This window comes from Bos mutus, chromosome 21 (genome assembly GCF_027580195.1).
Source record: "Bos mutus isolate GX-2022 chromosome 21, NWIPB_WYAK_1.1, whole genome shotgun sequence".
NCBI lineage: Eukaryota > Metazoa > Chordata > Mammalia > Artiodactyla > Bovidae > Bos > Bos mutus.
In genome coordinates, this window is record NC_091637.1 from 30711788 (window position 1) to 30731652 (window position 19865).

The 19865-nt window shown below is 52.1% G+C and overlaps 1 protein-coding gene across 4 annotated transcripts in view; it reads left to right on the forward strand.

The window, feature by feature from the left end:
- The window catches only part of TMEM266 (transmembrane protein 266), a 123949-nt gene that overhangs the window by 92285 nt on the left and 11799 nt on the right, over window positions 1–19865 (forward strand). For all 4 annotated transcript variants that reach the window (XM_070358541.1, XM_070358543.1, XM_070358544.1 and 1 more), the window contains 3 exons: window positions 338–476; window positions 3820–3935; window positions 16795–16984. In XM_070358541.1, coding sequence (XP_070214642.1) covers window positions 338–476; window positions 3820–3935; window positions 16795–16984 — 445 coding nt within the window. The remainder of the gene's footprint in view (window positions 1–337; window positions 477–3819; window positions 3936–16794; window positions 16985–19865) is intronic.

Genomic DNA, 19865 nt, shown 5'->3' on the forward strand with positions numbered 1-19865 from the left:
CCCTGTGACATGAAGGCAAGCCTGTCCCAAGAAGAGACAAGATGCTGGAGGCAGATGCTTGAAAAAGAAGCTTGGAACAGCCCAAAGCAGTCTGAACCAAGGCTGGTGATGGACTGAGGTCACTTGGAGGAGAGACAGTGCTCAGGAGCATGTCCAGCAGGGAGAGGCCCCTGAAGGCTAGGGAGGATCAGGAGAGGTAGCCAGGGATGGACAGTGACCTTCAGAGGGGGCTGCAGGGCATCGTTGGCCAGTGCCAGCTGCCTTGCCTGACCTGGTCACTGGTTCCAAGACATTCAGGAAGGTGACCCAGGATGCTGACATCCACCTCCTCTCACAGGTGTTTGACGGGGCAGTGATCATCCTGTCCTTGGCCCCGATGGTGGCGTCCACTGTGGCCAATGGGCCCCGGAGCCCCTGGGATGCCATCAGCCTCATCATTATGTTCCGGATCTGGCGGGTGAAGAGGGTGATTGATGGTGAGTGACCCGAAGGGGCTGAGCTGGAGGCAGGAAGGGTGGCATGGCTTCTGGGGTCTCTCCCTTGTCGGGGCAGCCTTTCCTCGGTTTCCACCCCCACATCCCACCCTGTGAATACTGTGGGGCTTGACATCTGCTCAGGGAGCCCCTAATCCAGGGTCCTCATCAAATCGGGATGTGATCGGGGCCGGCTTTGGAAGGTCCACCCTGAGAAGGTGCTGGTGGATCATCTCGTCCATCGTCTCATTTCACAGGTGGGAAGGCTCAGGCCCCGAGGGAGGAGGGTCACATAGCAAAGCAGCCTTGAGCCACAAGTAGAGGCAGGATGCCCGAGGCCTACCAGTGCTCCCTTAGACATTCAGCCTCCCCCATCCGTACAGACTCTGCTCTCAGCTCTGTCCCTGAGAACATCCGCTCCCTCCAGGGCATGAACAGCGCCTTCTGGCTCCTCTCTGCCAGCTGTGGACAGCTGGATACCCTCACACCGATGCATCCTGACAGCTCCCGTTGTGAATGCTCTTCCCAGCTGTTCCCCTTTGTCCTGACACATCAGGCGTTGCTGAGCCACTGGGAGCATCATGATAGGGATGCGCTGTGTGAACAGATGGGGGTTGGATGCCACTCTCACTCTGGGTGTGAACTGGCTTCAGCAGAGACCCTGGGGACAGCGGGCCTGCTTGGGGCAGCCTCTGGGGCCTGGAGACAAGTCTCAGGGACTCATGGGCTGTCCTCAAGTTTGGAAGCAAACAGAAAAATTCTGATTTCTCTCGTCTGCATGATTCCTACAGCAGCTAGAGAACATCTGGAGGTTGGGACACTGTGGGTGGAAAGGAACTTGGAGAATTGAGACATGGAGAGTTCTAGAACATAGTGGCAAAAGAGGCATGTGACCGAGATTTCTGAAGGGTCTGGAAGGGCTGGGTTCTGAGAGGTGTGAGAAGAGTGTGAAAGGCAGAGGCCAAGGTCAGGTCAAGAGTTGATCCTGAGACTTTCCAAGAGCCCAGAGAACTGCCAGAGGAGGGGTCCGTGGGGCTGCTGCTGGCTGGGAACTCTCCAGGTTCTCCAACCCAGAGTCCAGGGCCTCTCCTCTGGGTCTCAATGTGTCTCATTTATAAATAAGTAGGATTGACTGTGAGCAACTGGCCTCAGAACAGCAGTGACTTAAAATAGAAGCCTGTTCCTCTCACATGAGAGCCTGCAGGTGGGCAGTCCAGGATCCACAGGGAGCATCCATAGTCACAGTCCCCTGTTCCTCCTGTTTTGTTGCTTTGCTGCAAAGAGCCTACTTTCCAAAGTCACCCCCACGGTCCAAGATGGCTGCGTCCATGCCTGCTCTCACATCCTCATTTCAGCCAATAGAAAGACGGAAGAAAGGAATAAGATAAAGAGTCAAAAGGAAAGCCCCAGCTGCCTTTTCTTTTTATACATCTTTACTGAGATACAGTTACATACCATAAGACTCACCCATTTAAAATGCACAACTCAATGGTTTTTAGTACATTCATAGAATTGTGCAAACATCACCAAAATTTAGTTTGGAACACTTAAAAAATCACTTCAAAAAGAAACCCATTAGCCTCACTCTCCATTCCCCTCCAGCCTTAAGCAATTACTAATCTACTTTCCATCTCTATAGATTTGTTTCTTCTGAGCATTTCATTTAAATGATAGGATATGTAGTCCATTGTATCTGCCTTCTTTCACTTAATGGTTTCAAGATTGATCCATGTTGTAGCATGTGTACACACGTGCTAAGTTGCTTCCGTCATGTCTGACTCTTTTGTGGCCCCGTGGACTGTAGCCCGCCAGGCTTCTCTGTCCATTGGATTCTCCAGGCAAGAATACTGAAGTGGGTTGCCATTTCCTTCTCCAGGGGATCTTCCTGACCCAGGGATCAAACCCACATCTCTTTTGTTTCCTGCATTGGCAGGTGGGTTCTTTACCACTAGCACCACCCAGGAAGCCCAAGCATGCATCAGGACTTCATTCCTTTTTCTTGTGAAATGGTGACTTGCAGCCATGAAATTAAAAGATGCTTACTCCTTAGAAGAAAAGCTATGACCAACCTAGACAGCATATTAAAAAAGCAGAGACAATACTTTGCCAACAAAGGTCCGTCTAGTCAAAGCTATGGTTTTTCCAGTAGTCATGTATGGATGTGACAGTCGGACTATAAAGAAAGCTGAGCGCAGAAGAATTGATGCTTTTGAACTGTGGTGTTGGAGGAGACTCTTGAGAGCCCCGTGGACTGAATGGAGATCCAACGAGTCCATCCTAAAGGAGATCAGTCCTGAATATTCTTTGGAAGGACTGATGCTGAAGCTGAAACTCCAATACCTTTGGCTACCTGATGTGAAGAATTGACTTATTTGGAAAGACCCTGATGCTGGGAAAGATTGAGGGGAGGAGGAGAAGGGGATGAAAGAGGGATGAGATGGTTGGATGGCATCACCGATGTGATGGACTTGAGTTTGAGTAGGCTCTTGGAGTTGGTGATGGACAGGGAGGCCTAGCGTGCTGCAGTCCATGGGGTTGCAAAGAGTCGGACGCGGCTAAGCCGCTGAGCTGAGCTGCAGCACTCCATTGCATAGATGAGCCACATTTTATGTGTCCATCTGTCAGCTGATGGACACTTAGGTTGTTTCCACTTTGGGCTGCTGTGGACACTTCTGTTCGAGTTTTTGTGTGGACATAGGTTTTAATTTTTCTTAGATTCCTAGGAATGAAATTACTGGGCCATGTGGTGACTCTTTGTTGAATATTTTGAAGAACTGCTGTTTTCCAGAGCAGCTGCCCCATTTTACATTCCCACCAGCAGTGCAGGAAGGTTCTAATATCTCCACTTCCTCATCAACCCCAGCTGCCTTTTAAGAAAGGCTTCTGGAAGCTGCTTCATGACACCTGCGCTTATATTCCCATTGTCCAGGATGTAGTCTCATGGCTGCTCACAGCTACAAAGGAGACTGGAAAATATAGTCCTCATACCAGGCAGCCATGCATACCGCCAGAATTACAGAAAATCCCATGGACAGAGGAGCCTGGTGGGCTGCAGTCCATGGGGTTGTGAAGAGTCAGACACAAGTGAGCAACTGAGCATGTATGCAGAATGTCACTATGGAGAAGGAGGAAAATGGGTCTCTCGGTCACAATGGTTAGGGTTCTAACCCTCTTATACTTTCTGGGTGCTGTTGGTACCTAGGTACCACGCCTGCCACTGCACTGCTGGATCTTCTGGGAACCACGCCTGGGCCTGAGCCTGCTGCTAGCTGGACGCTGGGACTGGCCCTTCCCCTCCCAGCCCTGCCGCTGCCGAGCTCTTCATGGGGCTGTCTCTGTCTTGCAGCCTACGTCCTGCCGGTGAAGGTGGAGATGGAGATGGTCATCCAGCAGTATGAGAAGGCCAAGGCCATCCAAGACGAGCAGCTGGAGAGACTGACGCAGATCTGTCAGGAGCAAGGGGTAATGCAAGGCCACTCTCAGTTCTGCCCGGGTCCATCCCAGGCAGAGAACGCTAGGGGTGCCTAAAGCCCCCCACCCAAGGGTGTCAGAGCTGCAGGGGCCCTGTGGTCAGCGAGCTCCTCCGGCCCCTCCACAGACACATGGGGAGCCCAAGGCCCAGCATCAGGAGACGTGTCTCTAAGGTGACCTGTGCCCAGCCGGGCCTGGACTCAGCCCCAATTCCCAGGCCAGGCTTCTTTTCGTCTTGCTGTGGTGACCAGTCAGCTCTCCAGCCTGAACTGGCTGAGTCACCTTCTCAGTTATCAGGGTCTTCTGGGCACCGTGGTCTCTGAAAGGCAAGGGGAATCAGATTCTGTGTGCAGAGCTTGCCAGGCATCACGGTGGGCCAGTTGCCACCCAGGACCCCCAGACCCACCAGAGAGGCATCAGCAGTGCCCTCCGCCCTCTGGGAACCAAGAAAAAGACTCTGAGACAGGGAGGGGCCCTGTGAGGCTGTGCTGAGGGGGGTGGGTGGGCTGGGGATGGGCAGCTGGGCCCGGAAGAGGGTCTGCCTAGGATTCCAGGCTTCACTCAAGGCCCATCTCTACCCTCCACCCCCTGTTCTCCGCACCGCTAACCAGAGGTAGTTTGGCCTTCATCCTGATGAGAGGGAGGAAACCTGGAGTGTTAGCAGCAGCAGGGGGGTCTGCGCAGGTTTGAATTTTAGTTTATAATTTGGCCGTGCCTGGTCTTAGTCGTGGCATGCGGGATCTAGTTCCCTGACCAGGAATCGAAGCCACCTACCCTGCATTGGGAGCAGAGTCTTAACCACTGGATCACCAGGGAAGTCCCAGATTTGAATTTTTGGTGGCTCTTTCTTGCCACCATTGGAGGACGGATGGGAGAGGCAGGAGTGGAGATGGGCATGAAGCCTGGAAGAGGCTGTAGAACCACCAAGGGGAGCAGGGTCTGGGGTCAGGGACACCTTGAGCCTCATCCAGGACCTGGCCAGAGCATGGTCAGGCAGCTCTCAGTCTGCTGTCTGATAGGAAAATGAATGCCCTGCTCAGCCGCACTTGGCCACATGAAAGCCCTGCATCTGCTCTTCATAAATGCATGGCCTCCCAGGCCACAGAGAGCGAGCTGGCCCCACGAGCCTCACGTTAACAGTCCATGTGCCGCGTGGCTGAGGGGAAGCCCTGGCGGCAGCCCACCTCCCCCGCTTTCCACCACGACCCCGTCCTGAGCCCCCGGGGACCCCACGTTCCTGCTGTCCTGGTTCACATCACCCGCTCCATGTGGCCTCCTTCCCGGGGGTCTGGGCCGGAGGGAGACTCCCTTGGACTCCGCACAGGAAAGAGCCCATAAATAAAGACAGATTCCCTCTAGGTAGTGACATCTGGAAAAGAGATGAACAGAAACAAACCATTTTAATTTAAAAAACACCTGAAGCCTGTCATCTGAGTTAAGACAGCAAAAAAGGGCCAGACGGGCTGGAATCCCAGGGGGCTGCCAGGAGGGCGGGAGGGGCTGGCTAGAGCTGTAACTGGGTTCTCCGCTCTCCCAGAGTTCGGCCCTGCCCTCTCCACAGAGTGGAGCAGACAGACACTTCATTTTCAACTGGATTGTAAGACCAGGCTTGAGACTTGACTGGGCAACAAATGCCTTTTAAGAAATATGAATGCTGGCTCATGGGATATCAGGGGTGGCTAGATCCTTTGAGAGGAAAGTGCTTGGAATAGTTAAGTTGTTACGGACAGACCTGAGTGCAAAGCCTGCTTGGCTACTTGTGGTTTTGGACACCAGTGAGACCTCTGTGGACCTTGGGCTAGTAATCTGGGAAGGATAGCTGTGGGATTGTTTAGCCTAAAGCCCGGCGCCTGATAAATAGTGACTTTATGAGAACTAACCCCTGTTTCCCCCCATGCACCCATTTTACAGGTAAGAAAATTGAGGAGTGGTGACTTGCCCAAGAGCACACAGCTAAGTGAGGGCTTTTAGAGCCAGGAGTAGATCCAGCTGTCCTAACTGAATGTCCTTCTTCCCCAGCCCACCTTGCTCAGGGTCTTGTTCCATGACATTTTTCTACCCAGGTCACTTCTCAGGGCTTGGTGAAAACCTTGATCAGGGTGAGCACCAGGGTGATTTAAAATCATGGCCTGAGGACAGCCCTTCTTTTGTGGGCACAGACCTGGGTCCCCTCAGCTCCCTCAACAGCTTCCAGAGTCTCTCGCTGCTGTCCCCACTCCCGCCCCTGCCCCATCCCAGGCCATTCTGTTCATCTTGGTCAAAAATCTCTCTCTCCCGGCTGGAATTCTTAGGGTTCAATGAAGCAATTTCCAAACTAAATTCGTGTATTCTACCTAAGAAATTGAAATTTATCCAAAGTTCCAATGAAATGTGTGGCATCACTTTGCATTCACCTTGCTCTCTCCCTGGCATGTATTTGTGTAACTATTTGCCAGCTCTTATTTTTCAGAACAGTTTTAGACGTATAGAAAAATTGGGACAGTAGCAGAGTTCCCACATGCGCTTGGTATACCCCGTTTCCCCACTGTTAACCTCTTACCTTAACATCATGCATTTCTCACAATTAATGCACCAGTACCGATGCATTATTATCAAGGTCCGCACATCGTTCCGATCCAGTTTTTATCGAATGTCCTTGATCTGTTCCAGGATCCCACCCAGGTTACCGTATGCCAATGAGTCATCATGTCTCCTGGGGCTCCCCTTGGCTCTGAAAGTCCCTCAGACCTCTCTTGTTTGTGGGGGCCTTGACAGTTTGGGAGAGCTGGTCAGGCGTTTTATAGCATGTCTCTCTGTTGGGTTTTGACTCATGTTTTTCTCATGATTCGACTGGAGTTCTGGGAGTTTGGGAGGGAGACCGCAGAGATCCTGTGCCATTCTCGTCCCATCATATCAAAGGTGACACTGTCACTCTGACGTCACCATGGGTGTTCACCCTGAACACCTGGCTGAGGTCAAGTGATTCTTTTTAAAGTTCATCTTCACTTTTTAAGAAAGCTTAAATTGCTTCTTCCGGTGACCCTGTGAAGCCTCTGGGTGACATGGTTTGCCAGCTTCTTGCATGAACAGCTTGTGCGTTTTATCTTCTCCGCCACATGGCAGCCCGTTTCTTACCACGTGGCCACACCCCAGGTGGCCCGGAACCTCCTTGTGTTAAAGACGAGGGGCACCTGGATTTGGCAGACGGGGGAATCTGAGGCCAGTGGGGGATGAGGATGGAAGAGGGGTGTCTTATGGCTCCTTCTGGTCCTTGCCCCCTGGACCACATTGGCCCTCTGGTCTTTGCAGGGAGACGGGATTCAGAGCTGCCCTCAGTCCCACATCTCTCTTGGCCACTGGGCTACCTCACCCTTAGCAGATTCCTACGAGGAGCCCAGAGGGGCCGAGCGGCAGGGGAGCGACAGGGGTGCACTCTGTTGGCTGGCCTCACCTTTCTCCAGCCTCGGCTGGCCTTCTGCAGTTTTCCTCCAGACGGCTCATTACTGTGATGGAAGCATGCCCCCTCAGACCCCCGCATTCAACAATCCTTTGGCTGGAAGGTCATTCCCATTCACTTTTCTTTTGCTCTCTCTGTGGATTCTGCTCTCTGCCTGTATGTCCACCCAGAACTTTGTTGGGCATCCATCTGTACACCAGTCTGTACACTCATGGATTCCAGAGGAGAGGTGCTGGTGACCATCCTTCAGAGAGATGGTGTGCACTTTTTGTCCGTCTCTGTAAATGGCTGCTTCAGAAATTAAAGGTATTTTCGAAGCAGGGGTTAAATCAGTGCAATGATATATTCTTCCTATTCGTCATATGAAACCACCTCTGAGGTTTTAGTGTATCCCTGCCCGGCCCCTTGCTCTAATTCCGAAACATATTTTGAAGTCCCCGTTGTACCTACTCTTTGCGCTCTAAGCCTTGCAACAACTTTTGGCCCCCAATAATACGATGCAGCTCAGAGCCCTGTGGAAGGAAGTTTCTCTTCCCTGCTGGGCCCCGTGGGACGAGCTAAGTTCTACTTCCTCAGCACCATCCACCCTGAGATCACTGGCAAGAGACCCAAGGAGGTGGGGCTCAGTCTAGGGTGACTTGGGGCCCAGCCTGCAAGGCAGCCAGTGGACCTCAGTGAGCCCCTTAGGACAGCCTCAGACCTGGGGCAAGCGGCAGGCTCCGAAAGAAGAGTCCTGTGTGAGGGCAGCTTGCAGGGTGGGGGGCCATCCTCTCACCCAGGGAGGCAGCAAGAGGAATTCTGACCTCGGCTACATGGATCACGCCCTTCGCCCCTGGGCCTCGGATCCTCACTGGAGAAATGGAGGAAACGAGGCTTATATCACAAGGATGCTGTGACGTTCAGATTAATGCAAGTAATATAGAAAGTCTGGTCCACTGAAGTCTCTCAGTAAATGAGAGAGAGAGAGAAAATAAAAACAGTACTAAATCGTTTATAATGGTGACTGTTCACAAATGCACTGCCACATGTCTTAGCTCATCTTGACTTTGATGGTCAGAGTTGGCAGGCTTGGTATTATTAATCCTTTTATAGATGGAAAGACTGAGGCTGAGAGAGACTGCGGCTCGCCCAGGGTCTCACTGTTTGTCATGGAAGGAAGGGCCGGGATGGAACTCCGGGCTCCGTGTGCATTTTCCTACACCACAAACGGGCATCTGTACAAGTCTGTTAGAATGAGTAACACCATCTGCTCCATCACATAGATCCAGACATCCAGTGGCCTGAGGAGGAGCGTACTTGTCCCGCCGCCCACCCCACTGCAGCCCAGTGCAGTGACATTGAGGGGGGTAGGGGTACAGGGACACTGTGTCACAGTCACTCTGGCCTCCAGGCTCTTCCATGTCATGGCTCCTTGTTATTCTGGAGTTTTCTCCCTTTAGCCAGGGGATAAGAAAGGGAGGGTAGCAAACTGTGCATAGACGATTTTTACTGCCTGGGCCTGAAAGCAGTAACCTTTGTGCTGGTGACCTGGTGACCTTGCTTCTGCCCCTGTTTGATGGTGGACTCAGTTACGCATTCATACCTAAGGCGCCAGGTCCCAACACGAGTAGACTGTGCGCCTACCGAGAACAGTTACCTGCGTAGCCGCCTAGTAGGCCCACGATGTTCCCCCCTTCCCAATAGCAAGAGGGGCAGTCACAATGATCAGTCCTCCCTGGATGATGCAGGTCCCCCTGTCTCCTGAAGAAACAGGGTGATAATCTGGACCCTAAGGGACAGGCATTCCCGGTGGAAGCAGGGGAAGGGTGCAGAGGCCTCGCCCCTGTCCTTCGAGGGCCAGCACGTTCAGAGCAGCAGGAAAGGGGTTCTCTCCTCGTTCTGTAGGTGGCGTTTGTGGCTGGCTCATTCCAGAGAAGCCCCCTCTTTTCTTATAGAGGCAAAAGCCCCCCAGCTCAGCACAATAGTCTTTGTTACCTGGATTATTCAAGATCTCCAACCATGAGAAGGAAAGTTGTTTTTTTTCAAACATGGGAAGTGATTTGTAAAACAGCCGATAGCTTTAATGACAAGCCTATTTAGCTGATAAAATTAGCCATCAGAGGAATAACTTATGTTATCCTTTTGCCATAATTTAAATTTATGGCCAACTACCAGTCATCTTCACAGTGGATGGAAAGGGGCCAAGGTCGGATTCAGCGTCACCCTGCTCCTAAATCATTAGTTTGCAACTGTCTCCTGAGTTTTATTGTTACCAACAATGGCGAAACTAATGGAAATAAACATTGGATGCCATCCCAATAGCAGATGGGTTTGAAGGCAGGGCAGTCTGTGCAGACAGCCCTAATAGGATGGAAGAAAATTATTGCTATTGCATTAGATACCATCGAGCTTCTGGCCAAAGTGTGCATTGATCAGGCCAAGGCCATGTCAGTTGTACTCCACAAACCAGACCATTAAAGGCAGAGATGCGCTGGGTGTGCCCACCCTGCTGCCCCGGGGGTCTGGCCCCGCCTGGGCATGCATTAAAAGCCCACCCCAATGGAAGGGGCCTGACTCACTCCAGTAATGCACGCTGAGGGTTTCCTTGTGGATCCCAGCTGATTTGGTCAGGCTCTCTGATTAGAAATACTTAGCTCATGATGTGCATTAAGAAGGGCAGTGACTGCACTCTCATTCTTCCTAAGTCATACAATGGTCCTTTTTTCCCCACTGGACCAGCTTGCCAATGGGAAATTTGCTTCATTTTGTCTTCAAAGCCGCCCTGTGCTTCCTGTCCCAGAGGCCCAGGCCCACGTGCTACGGGTGTTTCTCCTTACCTGCAGGGCATTGGGGTTTTTGTGTTTATCCTCCTTGAGATTCTTCTGAGTTCCTTGAATTTGTGGGTTGGTGTTTTTCCTTAGATTTTCAAAGGTTTGGGCCGTCATTTTTTCTCCTTTTTAATGTTTATTTATTTGACTGTGCCTGATCTTCATTGCAGCACGTGGGATTTTGAGTTCCGGCATGTGGGCTCTAGTTCCTTGACCAAAGACTGACCCCAGGCCCCCTGTACCTGGAGTGTGGAGTCTTAGCCACTGGACCACCAGGGAAGTCCCTCCATGGTCTCTTTATTTATTGCTTTGGCCTCACCCTATCCTTTTTCTGCTCTGGAGCTCTAATTGCATGTTAGACTTTCTGATCATGCCTTACTTCTTTCTTATACCCTAATGTCTTCCCCCATTCTCTCTCTTTTTTCTTTTTCTGACTGTAAGTCATAATATTTTTTTTTATAGATCTATCCTCAGGTTCAACATCCCTGTCGTCTACTGTGTCCACTCTGCTGTTAAATGCATGCAACTGAGGACTCAATTTCAGATATTGTATATTAAGGTTCTAAAAATTTCATTTAATTCTTTTTATAGGTCTGTTTCTCCACTGAAATGTTACGTCCATTTTATCCATCTCTCCCCCTCCCCTCTCTAACATATTAATCACAGTTGTTTCAAAGCCCTTGTCTGTTAATTCAAATATTTAAATAGGGCAGCTTCTGTGCAGATTCTAAGCAGCTTCTTAACTGCTTTATGACTTGATAATCGCTTTTTTCTACTTGTTTGCATGAATAGTAATTCTTATTGTCTGTGGAATGCATTGTTGATGCATTTTAGATGTTCTGGGTTATGTTATCTTTCTCTGTAAAGAGTTGGCTCTCTGCAGTTGGGCATTTGTATGAGAGCAGGGGGCTGCCCAGGTGGTTCAGTGGTAAAGAACCTGCCTGCAATGCAGGAGACACAAGAGACATGGGTTCAAACCCTGGGCCTGCAAGATCCTCTGGAGAAGGGAATGGCAACCCACTCCAGTATTCTTGCCTGGAAAATCCCATGAACAGAGGAGCCTGGTGGGCTACAGTCTACAGGGTCGCAAGGAGTCGGACATGACTGAGCACACGCAGCACGCAGCAGGAGCACAGGATGGTGCTGAAGATGCACCAAGAGTTAACTGGCACTTGCAAATTTCCCCTCCCAGTTAGAATCCCAGAGCCAGCACAGAGCTTATTATAGACCAGAATTCAGCTGCTCTGTTAGCCTATTGAACATACAGTGAAAATGAGGCCCAAAGAGGAAAAGAGGCTTAACCAAAGTCAGAGTGAGGCGCAGGGGAAGGGGGCGACAGAGGACAAGATGGTTGGGTGGCATCACCGACTCAGCGGACATGAATCTGAGCAAGCTCTGGGAGATGGTGAAGGACAGGGAGGCCTGGCGTGCTGCAGTCCACGGGGTCGCAGAGTCGGACACGACTGAGCGGCTGAACAACTACAACAGAGTGAGGGAGGGTGATGGGCCAAGATCTCAGGCTCCTGCCTCCAGCTCTAGCTGTTTCCCCACATTGGAGCCTCCTTCCCTTTCCTGACCCCTGTCACCATTAAGCTCCTCATATTCTGTTGGATTGAGTTACTTCCATCTCTCCCATAAGGCTTCAAGTTCCCTGACCAAGGTCTGTGGGACTGGAAGCCAGAGGCATGGGTTCTGGGCCCAACATTGCTTCTGATGCACCACATGGTCTGAGCCTTTTCCCTACCCTGTCCCCTGGCACAAACGCCTCCTTCCCATCTCAGGGCCTCAGCTCTCCCATCTGACTAATGAGGCCCCGACATCCTAGGACCCCTTGACAACTCTTCATCAACTGGGGAGGCACATGTGGCCATGTTCAGGAATGGGGATCAGGATCCAGGCTCTGAGGGTCCCAGCTAGAACATCTGGACAGCCCCCTGGGCTGTCATGGCCAGTGGCCAGAGCTGAGAGCCCATGCAGCCCGTCTGCAGTGGCTCCTCTATGAGAGGGTCAGTCATTCCTCCTCAGGGCAAGCACTCAGAGCATCCAGCCACCCACACTCTCTGGGTAAGCAGCTTGTAATAACCTGTCCCCAAAGCAGGTGACCCTCTCCCTCATCTGCATTCTAATCATGCCCATGCTGACACTGCTGCTGCTGCTGCTAAGTCGCTTCAGTCGTGTCCGACTCTGTGCGACCCCACAGACGGCAGCCCACCAGGGTCCCCCATTCCTGGGATTCTCCAGACAAGGACACTGGAGTGGGTTGCCATTTCCTTCTCCAATGCATGAAAGTGAAAAGTGAAAGTGAAGTCACTCAGTTGTGTCAGACTCTTAGCGACCCCATGGACTGCAGCCCACCAGGGTCCTCCATCCATGGGATTTTCCAGGCAAGAGTACTGGAGTGGGGTGCCATTGCCTTGTCCGATGCTGACACTGTCACCTCCTAAATCATTCTCATCTCCTTCTCACTGTCTCTACTCTAGTCCAGATTCTAGTCATCCCTGGCCTGGACTGCTGCAGTTGTCTCCGAGCTCATAGTCCCATGTCTGTCCTGGCTTATGTCTGTCCAGTTCATTCTCCACTCTGCTTTCAGCACAGTCCTTTCAAAATGCTCAGCTGAATCACCACCCCACCACCCCACCTTTCTGTTTAAAAGATTTCAGTGGTTCACTGTTGCTCTTTAAATAAGGGCTGAAGTCCTTAGAACCTCTTACCGCGGCTCCAAGGCTGTGTGCCTGGTGTGGCCCCTGCAGACCTCCTCACCGCTCTGTCCTCCCAGTCTCTGCCTCCCGGATGCACCACCTCTACCACAGGTGCCACCCAGAGCTAGCTTTTAGGACTCTCCTAAGAGATTTGTTCCTTGCGCAGCAGATAGCCCCTATCACTGGGACCAGCCAGGACTTACAGGGAGAGGCATTTTCATTCTAGCATACATAACAGAATTTTAACATCACCCTCACCATGCTTTACCTGACTTCTTAGTGAATGGATGAATAAATGAATTACTAGAACTACCATGCACTTGGGGTACATATTTTTAGCTTAAAACCTATTTCATTGTGCATGCCTATGTCTGCATATATGGGCTTGGGGTTGGGCAAGCTCTGGCCTCTGGCTGTCTGGCCTGGATTCCAGTGGGACACCCATGGGCAGCTCTGTATCAATTACAAGTTATCAATAATGCATCTGTTCAGAGTGGCCTTGGAGGCCATTAGCTAGGACTGCCGGCCCTGATGAGCAGCCTTGGAAAAAGCAGGCTGGGTATGCCCATGGGAAGTTCAGATCAGCTGGGGCCGGAGGGGCTCCTAGCCCCAGCAGAGCTAAGGAGAGTTGCCTAATGGGTCCTCCGTGACATCTGAGACCTGCTGCGAGAAGGGTGGCTCCAGTCTGCTCCCTCTGGACAGACTACCCTGTAACAAGCCAGCCTTGCTTTCTTACTTTCTGAGACCAGTGGCGCCATCTGAGTACTGGGTTGTTAAGATCCAGGTCTGAGCCTAGTCTGAGATCAGAGTTAGAGCCTAGTGTGTGATCAGGTTGGGCTCTCAGTTCGTGACTTGGGTCAGGGCTCAGTGTGTGACCAGACTTGGGGCTCACTCTGTGAGCAAAATCAGGGCTCAGTGTTGGGGCTCAGGCTTTGTCTCAGCTTTGGGTCAGGATCAGGACCCAGTTTGTGGCTGGTGTTAGGACTCAGCCTGAAACCACAGAATTGGGCAAAACTGGCTAGTTTCACACATTTGTGTATGGATTCACTCAGCAATACTTATTGAGGGCCTTCTGTGTACCGGGCAACAAGACAGACAAGACCCACAAGACCCCTCTCTCGCAGAGATTATCTTCTGTACTTTACTCTCGTGTAGATTATATTCTGCATGCCTGCTCTAACAGAGCGCCAGGGTGGCATTGGGGTGCTGGGGCGCTCACTGGCTCCTGAGGGCCAGTTGTGCTCATTTCTTCCCTGTTCTGCATAACGTCGTGTTGGTAGTCTGGAACTGGCCATGGTGAATTTACCAGAGATTAGCCTGCACTGTAAATCAGGCCTCTTTTTATTTTAAATCCTGCACACCACTGCAGCTGAGAGAGGAAAACCCATAGACAGCTTTTGAAGAAAATGGTGGAGTGACCACATGTGTTTATCTGATCTCCTTCCCCAAACTCCACTAAGATGGTGGTAAAGAAAAAAAAAGAAAAAACAGATAAAAATTGAGAAATCCTTTAAGTCCTGTCCATCAGGACAGAGAGGAGAGAGAGATTTCTGTGGATTTGCAGGAAGTGGAGCGTGAGCAAGAAAGCGGTAACTGGTCTTGAAGAGAGGAGGATCTATAACTAAGGGACTGTGTGAAGAGGTGGCTAGTGAAGGAAAGGGGCTAATTCCCCCTCGGAACCCTGGAGAGTTTGGAAGGAAGGGGTGAGCGTGAAGCTGCCCATAGTGGAGAGGGGTGGGCTAAAAGTTTGTACACATGCTATCTGAACCCTCCAGGTCCCCTTGCAAATCCTGCGCAGTCAGGAGACCATGCCCCCCCATCACACAAGAGGCAAGCGTTTCAGCCTCTGGAGAAACTGACCCAGAGGGCTCTGTGAGTGAACACTGGGTGAGGTGCACTCCCAGAATCTGGTAAATGTCCTTTCATCTCGTGGCTGGACCCTCAGCCCCATTTCCCTGCTCTGCTCTCAGCACACAGGTGGGCCTGAGGCGTGTCCTCAGGCAGGAGGCTGATGAAGTCTACCCAGACCTGAGTGGTCCTAGAGACAAACCCCGTGAACACTGCCATTGGGAAGTTGTCCCAATGTCAGTTTGCTGCCTAGCCACTCTAGTGTTAGTGACTCCTTGAATTGTGTTTCACTTTCATCAAAGGAAAAATGGTGAAGCATTAAAATAAATAAAACAATCAGAAGGTACTAAGTGCAATGTAGAGAACTCAAACAGGATAAAGGGATGGAGTGCCTGGGCTAGGAGTCTGGGAACGCCTCCAAGGGGGCAGGGGCAGCCGTGTGATGCAGGACCAGAGGTCACTGGGGAAGTGATCCTGAGACCAACACAGGCTTAGAGTGTTTAAGGAGTTTTGAGAAGGTGTGTGTCCCAGTGAGAGGTAAAGGGAGAAAGAATGAGATGAAGTGGGCCAAATAAACAGAGCCAGAACACACACCTGCTCTGTAAGTCAAGGGTAAAAAGCTTGGGTTTTCTCCCACCCAAGGGGAGACATGACAAGGGGGTGACATGATCTGATCTGGGTTTATGAGAACCCCTCTGGCCTCTGTTGGAGGATGGATGGTAGAGGATGTGGGGCTGTAATCATCCAGGTGAGCACTGGCTGTGGAGGTGCGGGAGGTGGGTAGACTTGGGGTAGCCCTTCGGGAGCTGGCCTTGAGGGCAGAGTGGATGGCAAGGCAAATGGAAAGTGAGGAGGCAAGGGAGGAGATTACATTTTTGGACCCAGCTAAAATGAGATGAAAGCGCCTGAGGAGCAGCTGTGAGAACAGAGTGAACAGTCCTGTTTAGGTTGAGTTTGTGATGCCTGTGACCCAATTCTGTTGCTGTCAGGCAGGCAGCTGGAAGTGTGACCTGACATTGCAGGGAGGGGCCAAGGCTGGAGGTTGGAATCGTGAGCAAGCAGGTAATCTCCTAGGTAGGGAGCTAACCCCCAGCTTCAGGTCTTTGGGGGTTTGACTGGAGATTGTGGAGTTGTGCAAAAGCGATGCAATGTGTGTTTGGAACACTAGGTGGCAGTAAAGACTCTCCTTCCTCCCGAGTCCGCAGTCAGGTCATTCAGCGTCAGACCCAAACTTTGCCTTCGCCCGGATGACCCAGGAAGGCCCCAGAGTGTGAACAGCCATCTCAGCCACAACCCCAAGAGGCATCTGAAAGCCTCTCTAGGAAACTTTCCCCAACAACAAGAATTTAAACCAAAATAAAAATGTATGACGCCTTTTACAAAGCCTTTATGAAGAGCTCTGTGGGGTGATAACCCCCATTTTACACAGACAGAAACCACGGCCACGTGGCCCTAAAGCCACAGGGTTGGGAACAGAGCCAGTCCTGTCTGAGCAGTGCTCAGAACACCTCCGAGAAGGATGTGGGCGTTGCTGCAAGACAAGTGGGTCAGGCGCCGCCCAGCGAGCACATGATGCCACGATGGGCTTCCGTGGCAGGTTACCACTGGCCCTGGATATTGTGGGGTTTCCAGCCCTCCGCTAAACATCGGTGTAAGACACCTGAATAAGGTTCTTATTTTGGGGGTCACACGTTTAGACAAGTAACTAGAACAGGATTCAAGTCCGATGTTCCCCGACTCCTCCTGCGATGTTTTTTTGTTGTTTTCGTTTTGCAAACACCATTGTGTTCCTCTTACGGCCATCTTGTCCTCCCTATGGGGCCAGACGACACAGTATCAGAGATGGGACACGGGACATGTTTTATTACTTGGAAAAGCCTCCATAAACGTCAGGGACTCATGCCATTAGTGTCGTGGGAGATTTATAAAGGAACGCCCCCTCCAGCCTTTGGAGGCTCAGCGCCTTCCTCCCCGCTCCCCCAAAAGGAAAGAGCCCAGACGTCTGGCAGGGCCCGGGTCCCCGTGCCGCCCACCGCCCACCGCCCCTCTCCTTCTTGCAGTTTGAGATCCGGCAGCTGCGGGCGCACCTGGCACAGCAGGACTTGGACCTGGCGGCGGAGCGCGAGGCGGCGCTTCAGGCCCCGCACGTGCTCAGCCAGCCGCGCAGCCGCTACAAGGTGGTGGAGGCCGGCACGTGGGCCGAGGAGACGGCGGCCGAGAGCGTTGTGGAGGAGCTGCAGCCCGCGCAAGGTGAGTCCGCCGGCGCCTCCCCAGCCCCGCCGTGGGGAGCTGCCTCCCAGCCCCCGGGCTCTGTGCACAGCCACAGCGTCCGGGAGCTGGAGCACGTCTCCTGACGGGTCTGTGTCCCGATGTCGGCCCACCATTTTGGTGGTGGCGGGGGGAACCCTAGTTAATTGCTCCCCGGGACTGCCTTTCTCAGCCTCGGAGACAGCGTTCAGTCAAGCTTCCTTGACGCGATTTCGACATGACCTCAGTGGCCTGTAGGCATCTTGCCTGCTTTGAGTGTATCACCTCCCCATTCCTTACGGCAACTTGCAGGAGACTTTCCTACTTTATGGGTGACGGAACTGAGCCCCAGAAAAGTCGTCCAAAGGTACAGAGCTAGGTTTCCAGTCCAGGCCTGGGGCCAGAATAGCCCAGAACCTAAGCCTTGAAGATGGTGGTAGATTTATGGGCCAGTGATGTTGGTGGCGACGGGGGCCTCAGCAGTACCCTAGGGCAGACTTTTCTCTAGGGAAGACCAACTGTGTCACCTTGCAGTGGGGACTTAACCTTTCTGGGCCTTGGTTTCACTAGCTGGCAAATGGGAACAGTGCTGAGCCTTCCTCACAGGTTCATGTGAGGCCGCAGGAAGCAGGTGTAAGTGGCTTTCAGAATTGCAAAGTAGTCCTGCAAATGTCAGGTGGTGGTATTTTGTGATTGGGGTGGAAATTCCACTCCGTGGTGATGCAGCTCTCAGGTTTGGGCCTTTGTGGGGTTTGGGGAGGCTGTGTTCTGACAGGCTCAGGCCAGGGCTTGGCTCCAAGCTCAGGGGGCACAGGGGCCAGCAGGGGAGATCTGAAGCCTTGTTAGAGCCCCCAGGGCGACCCGGGAGCCTGGACGCAGGTTCCCCTCCCCAGGCACCCTTGCTGCTCCGGTCTGACTCTACCCTGCCCTGACTTGCCCCTGAAAGTGCTGTTGCTAAAATGATGGGTAAGGGATTCCTTCACTTTACCAAGATATTTTTTTTAAATATTGACTTCCCCTAATAATTCAGAATACATTGCTGCTGCTGCTAAGTCACTTCAGTTGTGTCCGACTCTGTGCGACCCCACAGACAGCAGGGCACCAGGCTCTGCTGTCCCTGGGATTTTTCTAGGACCACCTTTTTGACCTAAAGGTAAGGGAACTACCCAGATGCCTCCAAGAGAAGCTTTTTACAGTGTGATTTCATTCCATCCTCACACCTCTTTTCTGTCATATGGAGGGAGAAACTCAGGCTCAAAGAAATCAGGAGAACTTGATGGGGTCACGTGGAAACGGAGGTGCTGGACTGGGCTAAGTGCAGCTTGATCTAGGGCCCTCTTCACCTTGGCGTGCTCTATGCCCCTCGCCAGGGCAGTGACAGCCAGGCGGGGCTGGGCGGGCTGGGAGGCAGGAAGCCAGAGCTCCAGACTCTGCCACTCCCCAGCTCTGTGACTTGGGGTCTCAGTGCTCCCTTCTGTAAAGTGGGCTCATAACTCCGGCTCTGTCTGCCTCACAGGAAGTCTGGGGAGCTGGTGGACGTGAGAAAGCTCTGTAGGCTACAAGGTGCTGTGAACAGGTTTTGGGGAGTAGGGTGATTGCTATTATGATCTTTTGAGAGACCTTCCAACCTTAGAACTTTAGAAGTTGGGGACTCAGGACTTCTGAGTCTAGCTCTTCAGCTGATGTGCTAATCCCATCTAGAACCCCTGCCAAAAGGTTTACCAGCCTCTAAGAACAGGTACCTGGAACCTCCCAAGGAAGCCCAGGCCAACCCAACTTCACATGACTCTGCCTGTTAGAAAGTACTTCTCAGACTGAGCCAAGGTCTGCCCCTGGCACACACCTCTCCCACCTGGATGAAGCTTTTATGTCTCCCAGCTGAGACATCCTTTCAGAAACTGGCCTCTGAGTGTCTTCTCCTCCAGGGACTGTCACCTCCATTCCCACAGCCACTTCTCAGGGGACACAAGCCCTCCAGGTTCTTGCCATACAGTCCCTCCCTGAGCATTCCAGTGTTTCTGTCCCTTTCAGAATGACATCTAGACTAAGTGCACTTCTCAGGGAGCTGCAAGACTAGGGCAGAGTGTTAAGGGCTCACCCCTGCTTTTTTGTTCTGGACCCAAGGCTCCTGTGATTGAGCCTTGTGGTGGCTGCCTGGCCTGAGCTCAGAGTTGAGCCAGGTCATGGCTCTGCTCTCCCCACAGCCCATCCTTGACTTTCTATATGCCCATGCAGAGTTTGACATTCATTTGTGTTCAGTTGTAGCCTGATTCCTGCCTTTGCTCTGAGTTTCCAGGGCTTTGTAGGTTCTGCTCATAACTCATCACCAATCCTGCTGGTTTTACTGCCTGCATATATTTTGAAACATTCCCAACTTTTCATCTGCATTGTTCAGCCTCCCTCTTTCTGGACCTCATCCACTTCCTTGACCTCAGCTTTGCCCCCTTGGGTGCCCTCTTCACTCTTTTCCCCCCAGCACACACACACATACACACACACACACACACACACACACACACACACACGCACACACACACACATGCACACGGTGATCTTCCATAAATCTTTCATGTCACTCTCTGACTTAATACCTCGACTGGTTATTTGCTCGAGCTGCTGAAATAAAGTCCTGCAAACTGGGCGGCTTAACCCACAGAAGTTTCCTGCCTCTGAGTTCTGGAGGCTGGAAGTCTGGGATCAGGCTCTTGGCAGGATTGGCTCCTTCTGAGGTTGGGAGGGAGCATCTGCTGCTGCCTCTCCCCCGGCTCCTGGCGCGCTGCTGGTAACCCTTGGCGTCCCTTCGCTTGTAGAAGCGTCACCCTGACCTCTGCCTTCCCTTCACATGGCGTCCTCCCTGTGTGTGCCTCTGTGTCTGGATTTCCCT